The following is a 12,121-nucleotide window of genomic DNA, read 5'->3' on the forward strand; positions in this document are numbered from 1 at the left end:
AATCGGATCTCATGCGGTTTGGGACTGTTCAGACTTCAAAAGAGTCATCCAGTTTCAATCTGGATGGGCTAAAAATCGGATATTGGCTGGCAGTCTGAACGCGGCCTAATATAGTTACATGCAGCACGTGTTGCCTTCCTTCTAAGGCTGATACAAGACATATTTGTTTTTTGTGTTTTTGGTCCAATATGGCTCTTTGAATATTTTGGGTTGCCGACCCCTGGTCTAGAATCAGATCGTTTTTGACAGATAAACGTTTATCAGAGTGACAGGGAAAATAAAGGAGGACGGGGACAGTTCATAGTCCAAAGCAGACCACATCCTGTGTCAAACACGGTGGAGGCAGCATTATGGTGCGGGAATGTGAGGTTGTAAATGGCTCACTGGTGTTTATTGATGATGTGACCACTGACTGACGTAGTAAAAAATACATTCTGGGGTGAATAAAGCTACAATATCTGCTCGTATTCAGCAGAATATTACAAAACCGACGGGACGATGCCTCATCTGCAGATGGATATGGATGAAAAACATACTGCGAAAGCAACTCGAGACCTTGAAATGAAATATTCTTCAATAGCCAAGTCAGTCAGCTGATCTTATCTTAATGGAGCATGTTTTTTTTTAAGTTATTGAAGATAAAACTGGAGGCATGAATGGACAGAGGCAGAATCTGGTTGCAGTAGAAGCATCTCCAGGAAGGAAACAGAATTTAATGATGTCCATGAAGTTTCATCTAAGTGTTGAAATAATGGCCATATTTAAATGCTACTTTGTCCAAATAATTTAAAGCCTCTGAAAGGATGGAGGTACTTTTTATTTATTAAAAGTGGCTGTAGTTCCTAAATGGTAAATGACATTGTTTTGTCTAACCTCTTGAATGAAAGCTGAAAGTGTACACTTTGATCATACATATAGTTTTTTCATTCAAAGCCATTGTACTAATGTAAAAAAAAGGCAAAAACACAACTTATTGAGTCGTTATCGCAATAATAGTGGAACTAATTGTAAAAGCATAGACTTTGCTGAAAATTCTACCTCAAAAAGCAGCTGATTTGATACAAAACTGACAATGCACCACCCGATTAAGAGGATCTTGTCCGTCTTATAAGTAGCGGTGTTCCTGGTCAGCGCTCAATATATTTTCAAAATACCATAGTTGTATTTATTGTTCAAGTCATCTGAAAACGTAATCCCTGATTGGACAGGTTATCACAAGTGTGTGCTCTATATTCAACTATATTTATGATAAAATGAGTCTCAAATATCTAATGTATTTAAAGGAGCATGAGGCTCCTTTTAAGAAATGAGACTCTCTAGCGCCACCCTTCACCACGACGGCCGTCGGGGGTACTGCAGCCAACAGTGAAGCCGGCACGGGAGAACGGGGAGAACGGGGAGAATGTGCATGCAGCGTCATGTGACGTCACATCCGCAGGACAGCGCGGGAAAAGCGGCCCCAGCCTTGCAGCACATTTTGCAGCACACAGCCTGTTCAAGGCAACAGAGAGATACACTAGAGGGCTCATTCTTTTTGGTTTGGAACGCTTCATCTGACATTATTACTAGAAAAATTAAAACGTATACAATTTTTTTTCATAAATCCTGCCTCAAGCTCCTTTAAAACATGTACTTCAGACCTCTTTCATTTGATGGGACATTTACACCTTTGTAGATTAGTGTGCTGATTGAGGGCGTAAGAAAGAGTTTAGGGGAAAGAAGTACATGTACGTCTCCCAAAGAGAACCTTCTCAGACTCTCAATAACATTTCCTCTCTTACTTTTGTTGAAATAAGCTTTTCAACATAGCTTAGTTTTTTTACGTTTCCATTTAAATGAACTCTAACTCTTGCTGAGCAGTTTTCCTTCACTGCAGAAGGTACAGAGTCACCCTGGGGGCGTATAGCACACGCCACAGGTTTCCTCTCAATGTTCCGTGTTGCAAAAAAGAGCAGGAAGTCAAAAAAAGACTTCATTTCAAATTCAAACTTTCAACTTCTGCAGAACATCGCATGCATTTAAACTGAAAAGGTATGATTGCATTTCAGTCGAACCAAGCTTTATTCAAAATGGGATGAATTAAATGAACAACTATTAAAGCCCTAACACACCACAACTGATTATCTAGAACCACGCTGATAGTATGTCAGTTATTTCCCCGCTTAAAGACTAATTGAACCCGTACGCTGAAAGGCTTCCCTGTGTGACGGCAGCAGCATCTCTCTGGACCAAGCTGACTCACGCTTCCTTAAGTAACACTGATATAAAAAGAACCTTCTTTTCGAATGTTTTGCCAAATATGAAGCGAAGCGTGTTAACCACTTCGGACGGGCCAATTTTAGTTTGCGGCTGCACTCACATGACACCTTCTCCTGGCTACCGCACATATCGGAACACACACACTTCTGATCACCAAGGCGTACTTAAAGTGTTACTGCTGTGTGTATTCCTTCCCCACATGCCTGCGCACACACCGCATACCAGACTTGAAGCCCTGTAATCCAGATACCCCACGTGGAGCAAAGTAGAAGTTTATCATCACCACCATGTGTTGAGAATTTAGTGTTGACGTATTAAAAGGAGACATATTCTATCCAATTTATCTTTTAGAAGTTGACAAAGTTTCCTGAGGTCTGAATGAAACGTCTGCAGCATGCTTTGGTCTAAATATATGTACAGGACTGTCTCAGAACATTAGAATATTGTGATAAAGTTCTTTATTTTCTGTAATGCAATTAAAAAAACTAAAATGTCATACATTCTGGATTCATTACAAATCAACTGAAATATTGCAATCCTTTTATTATTTTAATATAGCTGATTATGGCTTACAGTTTAAGATTAAGATTCCCAGAATATTCACATTTTTTGAGATAGGATATTTGAGTTTTCTTAAAGGAGCATGAGGCAGGATTGAGGCAGGATTTATGAAAAAAATTCGTATACATTTTAAGTTTTCTAGTAGTAATGTCAGATGAAGCGTTCCAAACCAAAAAGAATGAGCCCTCTAGTGTATCTCTCCGTTGCCTTGAACAGGCTGCGTGCTGCAAAATGTGCTGCAATTCCGGGCCGGAATTTCCCGTGCTGTCCTGCGGATGTGATGTCACATGATTCTGCATGCACGTTCTCCCCGTTCTCCCGTGCCGGCTTCGCTGTACTCGGATATGGGTCAGTGATGTCATAATATACCTTACAAATCTATCAATGAATCTCTCAATGTCATATTTCAGACTTAGTTGGGCCCAGAGTGATATTATTGTATTAGTTCAAAGTTTGGAATTGATATTAGCATCAGACACCCAAACTCATGTTTTCAAGCACGAAAAATACATAACATTTCATTAAATTCTCCTCTTTAGCTCAAAGGCTAAAAACTAGTAGTATTTTGTAGTTTACATTTCCTGAACTATTCCCTGCGAGTAGGCAAAGACGCTGGTGTTTTTGTGAGAAAAAACCCCAACATTTGTATTTATTTCTTTAACAGGTCAAAAGCCCACAAACATGTGGTGGTAGCACATGGTGAAGACGAAGCGCTGTGAAGTTTTCTTTCATGCGGAAAGAATTTTTCATTTTCTGAAGCAAAATTACAAGACGACTTATTAAATATTCATAAACACATCTTAAACTTAACTCTGGAGTTGCTCAGGATTTATATCCGAGACCTAAGTCATCAACAAGACGATGTCACTCCTGTAATATAGTGAGACAAAAAGAAGGTGCTGCTACCAAATATGTAATAACTGTAATCAAAAGCATTTTCATGTGTAAAAACATGTTTTGAACAGGAGAAATGAGTCTGATAATGTGAGGAAAAGGAAGCAGGAAGATTCTTTACTTTACTTTTAGCGATACGGAAACAACTGCGATCCATAACGCTGAAACTGCTCCGTGACATTTTAACACAGATTGACACTCTGCTTTCCAATATGTGCACAGTTTTAATGCCAGTTTTCTTCCACCTTCCTGTTGCGATAAAGGCGAGCCGGATTCTTTGTACCGTGTTAAGTTTGTTAGAAAAACAAACAAAACCCCCATAGCAGCAAAAATAACCATCCAAGAAAACAACGGCTCTGCAATGAAATCCTAATAAAAACAGCTGACGGCAAAGTTTATGGAGCCGTCCCGATGTTTCTGTTGTGGGTGTGAGTTCTGGGGGAGGCTGCTGCTCTGTGTCCCGGGGAAACCCGGCCAGGCCGGCTAGGAACACCAGAGGGGGCTGGCCGGCTGCCAGGGCGTACTCTGCCTCCAACCACTTCCTCCCTGGTGGAAGGAAACATCCACCCAGAGGAGAGATAGAAGAGCAGAGATAGAAGAGGAGAGACACCCGGGACACTCGGGGGAGGGATTGTGGTGAGGCGGGTGGATGTTTTCAGCTCACACCCTTGACTATGTGACCAGGAATGGCAGGAGGATTCTTAAGTAATGTGAAATATCCATAAAGGGAATTAAAATAACAACCAAATGTACAAAACTGAGTGTATTTTCAGACAGTAATGACTCGAGCGCCGTTTCCGTGCAGGGGGAGTTGAGAGCATTTGTTTTCTATGGAGCTAGAACAGTCTCATAATTCGCAAATGCACACACCGTTTCACAAATGCAGAGGACAAAATTCACAAATGCACAGAACAATTCACACGTGCGTAGGACAAGATACACAAATGTATTTTTGATGCACACACAAATATAACCTGATTTACAAACGGTTTTTTGTCTGTGAGCCGCGCTGGATTTGTGTGTGACTTTTGAGACTCTCCTGACGTGACTCGATCCACAACATTTTTTTAACATGGAAGGATCTGCAACCAATCAGATGTCTTCCTTTGTTTCAGCCAATCATAAGAGCGCACCCACGTGGGGGACGATTTACTCTAAACCAATCAGATTAAAGGGGCGGATACACCTGCTGTTTGAGCTGCGTTAGCGCCGTTCGCTTAGAAAAGTGATTAATATTTGGAGTTGGTGGGACACAAACCATCTCTGATCGCGCTGTTTTCTTTACCGAGATCACAAGAAAAGCAGAGCAGTGATCTCCTCTCCATCCGTGTTGCTGTTTATTTATCTTTACTCCACCAACTCCAAATATGAATCACTTTTCTAAGCGAACAAGCGAACGCAGTTCAAACAGCAGGTGTATCCACCCCTTTAATCTGATTGGTTTAGAGTAAATCATCCCCCACGTGGGGTGCGCTCTTATGATTGGCTGAAACAAAGGAAGACATCTGATTGGTTGCAGATCCTTCCGTGTTTAAAAAAACGTATTTGTGGATCGAGTCACGTCAGGGGAGTCTCAAAAGTCACACACAAATCCAGCGCAGCTCACTGACAAAAAAACATTTGTAAATCAGGTTATATTTGTGTGTGCATCAAAAATACATTTGTATATCTTGTCCTACGAACGTGTGAATTGTTCTGTGCATTTGCAAATTTTTTCCTGTGCATTTGTGAAACGGTGTGTGCATTTGCGAATTATGAGACTGTGCTAGCTCCATAGTTTTCCTGTCACTTTTAAGTACTTGAATAAATAAAATATTGAAATGAAAAAACCCTCAAATACAGAGCTGAATAATTAATCACGTGCCACACAAGGCTCCAGGGACTCCCTCCTTTGGTGTCTGCCACAGAATAGCATGTTTTCCATATCTGAAGCTGTTTCAAACAGGCCGAACGTTTAACTGGAATAACAATCCACAGGAAGTCGTGTTGCCGGTAACTTGGAACGGCTTTGTCTCCGCGGCTTTCCAGTCCAATTTGTAGGGCAAAGGCAGTGAGACGGCAACACTCTGAGAAAGTTCAACCTCCTGCTGGGAGTGCTGAAAGGCAAATGGTGGAATATGACGGGGCTAACTGAGCAGTGTTTGTGCACGGATATGATCCGGGGCTGAGCCCGACTGTTCAGAGTTTCCCATGGGAAGAGATGGGGACCTTCCCCCCTCGGGATAAACCCCCACGTTTGCTAAATCACTGAACTCAAGAAACTCCATCAAGTGTCTTTTGCTGGACGTTTCAGGGAAAAACGTCTGTTTTATTCATATTGATGTGATAAAACGGAGCCACAGAGTAGGCAGTATTAATTTATTTTTACAGGAAAATACCCAGAGAGGGTTTTCAAGGTTTATTTCCTGAAGGAATAAAGGTGGACTTCTGAATCAATAAACTTTAATGGTGGCTCTTAAATCTCCGGTTATGTAGCTTTAAAGTTGTTTGTTTTCAGTATTTATTGCATTTGTAGTTAATCCATTTTATGTTTCTTGCCGTTTTTATTCTGCTCTCCCTCTTTCATCTTCATGACGTTGGCCTTTAAAGCAACACGCCCTTTCAAAAACAGAAAAATGACCGCGTAGCAGAGCCGGCTCTTTTAAGTGCACGTCGGTTTAACATATCAAAGTGCTCGTGTTTGATAATGACATTCATATTTATCTGTTTCATACACTCAGGCCATGCATGAGGCCACAAGCTCACACGTGTTGGCCATAAAATTAAAGCTGCAAGCTGTAAGATTTACACCTTACAATGTTTCAATGTCAACCAAATTTACGTTAGTATATAAAAGAAAAACATCAGTTTTCATGTAATAGATGATGGTGTTTTAACTCAACAGTCAGTGACTGCGTTTCCATGCATCAATAACCCTTTTATTTGACAAACTTTTATTTGAATATCACAAATCGAGAGCCAACTCCAGTTTTGTACGTACTTTCAATTTGTAGCCAGTTTAAGTGTGAATCCGACGTGATGGAGTTGTTGTGACACTGATAATAAACTTAGAGCGCAGCTATGGGTTAAAAGTGAAATACTTTGGCTTAGGTAGGACCGTGTTAAGGCTCAGCTAAATTAGCCTGGAATGTGATGTGTTGATTCTGTCTGATCCGTCATCTTTTCAAATGAAACAAGCTTCATAACCTTTAATAAGGTAAAGTGAATAGATTTCGTTGCCTCGACGGCTCCCGTCTTCCCATTGTGCAAAGAAATGTTAAACTAGGCCTGTGTTGAAAAGATCGATTTTCCAATTCTAAATCGATTCTCATATTAATTCCTAAAAATCAATTCATAATATGTCTAAAGATTGATTTTTTTTTTCATCATTACGTTACAACTTTTGGTATTTTTTTGTTTATGCCCAAATATGCAATTTTGTTGGACACGAGAATAACTGGTGCCATGTTTTTGCCTTTAAATATATTTAAAGGTATGAAAACATTAAAGGTTTCAGTTATAATTGCATAAATTGTCTATATTTCATTACTTTATATACTGTCTTGGGGTTACATTTGCATAAAATGCTAAAAACCAAATTCTCAAAAATTTAAAATTGAAATAGACCAAAAATGGAAAAAATTTAAACGGAATGTGGTAAAAAATAAAACCGATTTCATTCGTCCTCTGTTTCCTCCCTGGATCTGTTTGATAATTCTACACAATGTTTCTGAAACAGTTCTATCAGCATTCTGGGAGCTGATTGGTCCTTACAGCATCATTAGCTGCAATACTTGCTGTTGAATCTTAATATAATACTAGTATTCATATGTTGCAGAACTACACAGTCATATAATTCAGGGAACAGCTTAAAAAACATTTTTAATAACACTAACCCAAATGGATATTGGATTGAATTGAATCGAATCAAAGCGTGATAATTGATTCTGAATCTTAAGAATGGGAATCGAATCGATTCTTGACATTTGAATGGATCCCCAGCCCTATGTTAAACCTACAAATCTTTACAAGTGTTATAGATGGTTTCTTCTGTTGTAAAACATGAATAAATAAAGCTCATCTGTGCAAATGTGGTGTGTTTGCGTGGTGTGTGGGACTCACGTGGTGAGCAGCCAGCGGGACTGCTTGGCCAGGCCCAGGCAGGCCAGCAGGCAGATGATCAGGTCCAGGATGAGGATCAGCAGGTAGGTGAGCCACCTGCACACACGACACAAGCACACTCTCAACCGCTGCTGCACAATGCACGCCAGGGCACATTACTGGAGGAAACCAAGAAATATCACAGTAGAAACATCACTTGAAAAACTAAACCGCTAGCAAATAGCCAAGATGGTTTCTTTCTGTTATAGGAAAGCTATTTAAGAGTTTAGAACAGTTCTAACTTGTATCATAACTTCTCAGGAAGTTTAAACTCAACTTACTAAGGCTTCCCCATCTTATTATTTAGATATAATAATATATAAAGCACATAATATCGAACATGTAAGAAGAATGTTGGTTGCAAAAACCTATTGGAAACAATCAAAACAATTGAGTGATGAAACGTTGGAGCTTCTTCAGTTTCATCTGAAGGTTTCTGCTTGTTCAATTCAATTCAATTTTATTTCTATAGCGTCTATTACAACAAAAGTTGTCTCCAGACGCTTTCCAGAGACCCAGAACATGACCCCCGAGCAATTATTCAGAACTGTGCTGTAGACGACTGCCTGTCCTCTACTAAAGTATCATTTCCCTTTATTTGTTAATAAAATGTTGCACTGAACTGAACTGAGCTCTAAAAGCTGGCGTATGTTTCCATAGTAACAAAACTCAGCAATCAAAACAGGGCATTCCTCCAGCAGAGCCTATTTAGCACCAGCTCTTTAGTACTTGTATATAAAGTTGAGCACAGTTTAGCAGAAGTTCAATTAGTGTAACTAATTACTGCAAAATTAGTAAACCAAAAAAAACTAAACCTGGTTGACAGAAGTGAAGTTAGTGAGGCGCGACTTTAGACCACGACCCGAAGGCGGCGAGCAGCCGCAGAGGAGGGCTGTCCCACTTCTTTACACCTCACCAGGCACATGGACCAGTGGTCAGCTGTGTGTGCGTGGATGCATTTGTGAACAAACCCCCCCCATCTCAGCGTAACCATCTGGTACGAGAAGAGCAGCCAAGCCCGGCGCTGGACACCGCAGAACCAGTCCAGACGGTTAATAATGAATAGCTTCAGATCCAGATGGCTGAATGTTTGATGCTGGGACGGCCATCGTTCTACAAAACCCTTCCCATGTCCACCACCCCCCCCTGTCTAATTCTTTAGTCCATCTTTTTTTATTTTATCCCTCCCCTTCCCTTCTCTGGCATTCTGTTTAATCTCTCTCCTCATCTTTCTTATTACCCAGACTCCCTTTCTGCCTCTTCACCTCCTCCCTGTCGTTTCCTTCACGTTTCATCTTTGCTCCCGCCGCCTGGCAAGAAGTTGAAGCATCTCGATGAAAAGGCTCATCGATGACACCGAGGCCCTGTCCCAATACTATCACTACCCCTACTTTTCAGCACTACCCCTACATTTTGCACGTTCCCGTGAGGGTAGTGGTGTCCCAATTCCTCTTTCCACCTAGTGGTAGTGAAGAAAACGAGTGTAGTGGCTATGGATCTATCCCTACGGAGCAAGGGTTTTCGGATGCACACTAGGTGAACTAGGGCCAGAAAAATTTCCCAGAATGCTTTTCGTCGTCATTTGCGGACTGAATCAAAAAAAAAAACATGGCGGACATTTCTTATTTTTTAGTGAATAAAATCAATATTTTGAGTTAGTTTCTGCATAAAAATGCGTTTTGATTACATTTCTAGCGAGAAATAAATATTTTACTTTCATAATATTCACTCAGTGAATGTACATAATCACTCGTTTGCCCGTTGTTGCAAAGTCTTTTTCAAACCTCGCCAGAATAAAGAATGATTTATGGTTCCGCGTTACACCAACACAGAGCCTACGGCGTAGGTTACGCGGCGACGCGCGCCGTACGCTGTACCCAACGCCGTACCCTACACCGTAGGCTCTGCAGCGATTTAACGTGGACCCATAAATCAGCTCCCGAGCCGGCAGCCGGCTGTACTCATCTCGAAATTTTCGGAGCAAATTTCTTACCAGGCGTAGCTACAACTGTTAGATTTCATCTATTAAACCAACATTCCTAAATGATTTATTTCAGCCAGCGGTAATTCTCCACAGAGCTGCAGGTTTCTCCCCGGGACGACGGCGCAGGTTGACCCGGCCGTGAGCTGCTGCTGCTGCTCCGAGCCGGCAGCTCTTCTCATCTCCGAAAACATCAGATCAAATTTCTTAACAGGCGTTATTTGGATAAACTGAGCCCAGGTTGGGGATCTTAACGGTTACTTTTACACCTGAAAAAATATTAAAACTTAATAAAGTGGCATATTAACAGCGCTACAGCTGAAATTAAAACAGCTTTTATCTCTCAGCTTCCTGATATGGTGTGACGTATGTGCAAACGTAACTACACAGTCGCTTACGTACCCGAACGTAAACCACACAGTGTAGCAAGCAAAAATTAGGGGTAGTGCTGAAAAGTAGGGGTAGTGGGAGTATTGGGACAGGGCCCTGGAAAGATTACAAGGGCCCTAAAATCTGTGGCTTCTTTTTTAGGGCTAGTGGTAGTGAGGGAGGGCTAGTGGTAGAAAGTAGGGGGGGGATTGGGATTGGCCCTCTGAGGCTCCGTGCTCCTCTTTGTTGCCCTAATCCAATTAGAGTCTAACTGAGTAAAGTACACGTGCACAAAGGAGTGGAGAGCCTCCAAAACCTAATCATTTCAGGAATCTATTTGAAAGCAGATTCAAACATGAAGGTCTCGGCGAGGAAGAATGACAATGATGACAGGAAATATTCTTCATCTGAACTGCTCCGTATGGAAGGAGACAGCGTTTCTGGAAATACTGGTGCATTGTGGTTGTGAAGCAGTAAAGCAGCATGAACTCTGTCCTGTCAGCAACAGTGAGGGCCCCCACCGACGCCTTTAGTCTAATTAAAAACACATGCATGTGCACGCATCCAGCCGCAGATAATTGTTTTTGGGGGAGGGTTGGCTTAAGCAATGATAATGAGTCCATTAGCAACTTCCCATGTGTGGACGTTTTCACTGCTTAACCTATGGGGGCGGAGCTGTACGGGGTAGGGAGGTATCGACGGAGCAGAGGAGCTGCTGATCAATACAAACACACCAACCTGTCTGGTACTGGAGACTCCAGATAAGGACAGAGATCCAGGACATGTTTCATAGATCTGGTTAAAACCTGCCGTCACACCGACATCCACACGTGTCTGGGGTAAAGTCATCCCTAGAGGACATCCAAGATGTGAGAGCCCATCACTCACAGGGAGATCTGGTTGCAGATTCCAGCAGCAGAACCGAGGCCACACAGAAGGACCACCTGCTGGTCTCTGTTCCCCTACAGTATCTGGAAATCATTTACTGTAGAAGTTAACCCTTGTTCGTTCGTTCCTTCCTTCCTTCCTTCCTTCCTTCCTTCCTTCCTTCCTTCCTTCCTTCCTTCCTTCCTTCCTTCCTTCCTTCCTTCCTTCCTTCCTTCCTTCCTTCCTTCCTTCCTTCCTTCCTTCCTTCCTTCCTTCCTTCCTTCCTTCCTTCCTTCCTTCCTTCCTTCCTTCCTTCCTTCCTTCCTTCCTTCCTTCCTTCCTTCCTTCCTTCCTTCCTTCCTTCCTTCCTTCCTTCCTTCCTTCCTTCCTTCCTTCCTTCCTTCCTTCCTTCCTTCCTTCCTTCCTTCCTTCCTTCCTTCCTTCCTTCCTTCCTTCCTTCCTTCCTTCCTTCCTTCCTTCCTTCCTTCCTTCCTTCCTTCCTTCCTTCCTTCCTTCCTTCCTTCCTTCCTTCCTTCCTTCCTTCCTTCCTTCCTTCCTTCCTTCCTTCCTTCCTTCCTTCCTTCCTTCCTTCCTTCCTTCCTTCCTTCCTTCCTTCCTTCCTTCCTTCCTTCCTTCCTTCCTTCCTTCCTTCCTTCCTTCCTTCCTTCCTTCCTTCCTTCCTTCCTTCCTTCCTTCCTTCCTTCCTTCCTTCCTTCCTTCCTTCCTTCCTTCCTTCCTTCCTTCCTTCCTTCCTTCCTTCCTTCCTTCCTTCCTTCCTTCCTTCCTTCCTTCCTTCCTTCCTTCCTTCCTTCCTTCCTTCCTTCCTTCCTTCCTTCCTTCCTTCCTTCCTTCCTTCCTTCCTTCCTTCCTTCCTTCCTTCCTTCCTTCCTTCCTTCCTTCCTTCCTTCCTTCCTTCCTTCCTTCCTTCCTTCCTTCCTTCCTTCCTTCCTTCCTTCCTTCCTTCCTTCCTTCCTTCCTTCCTTCCTTCCTTCCTTCCTTCCTTCCTTCCTTCCTTCCTTCCTTCCTTCCTTCCTTCCTTGAAACTTAATA

At 42.2% G+C, this 12,121-nt stretch overlaps 1 protein-coding gene across 2 annotated transcripts in view; it reads right to left on the reverse strand.

Moving 5' to 3' along the window:
* The window catches only part of ttyh2 (tweety family member 2), a 136,170-nt gene that overhangs the window by 41,476 nt on the left and 82,573 nt on the right, over positions 1-12,121 (reverse strand). For both annotated transcript variants that reach the window (XM_061707712.1, XM_061707711.1), the window contains exon 5: positions 7,816-7,911. In XM_061707712.1, the coding sequence (XP_061563696.1) occupies positions 7,816-7,911 (96 nt within the window). The remainder of the gene's footprint in view (positions 1-7,815; positions 7,912-12,121) is intronic.

The sequence above is a fragment of the Cololabis saira genome, chromosome 19, assembly GCF_033807715.1.
Source record: "Cololabis saira isolate AMF1-May2022 chromosome 19, fColSai1.1, whole genome shotgun sequence".
In the NCBI taxonomy this organism is placed as follows: domain Eukaryota; kingdom Metazoa; phylum Chordata; class Actinopteri; order Beloniformes; family Belonidae; genus Cololabis; species Cololabis saira.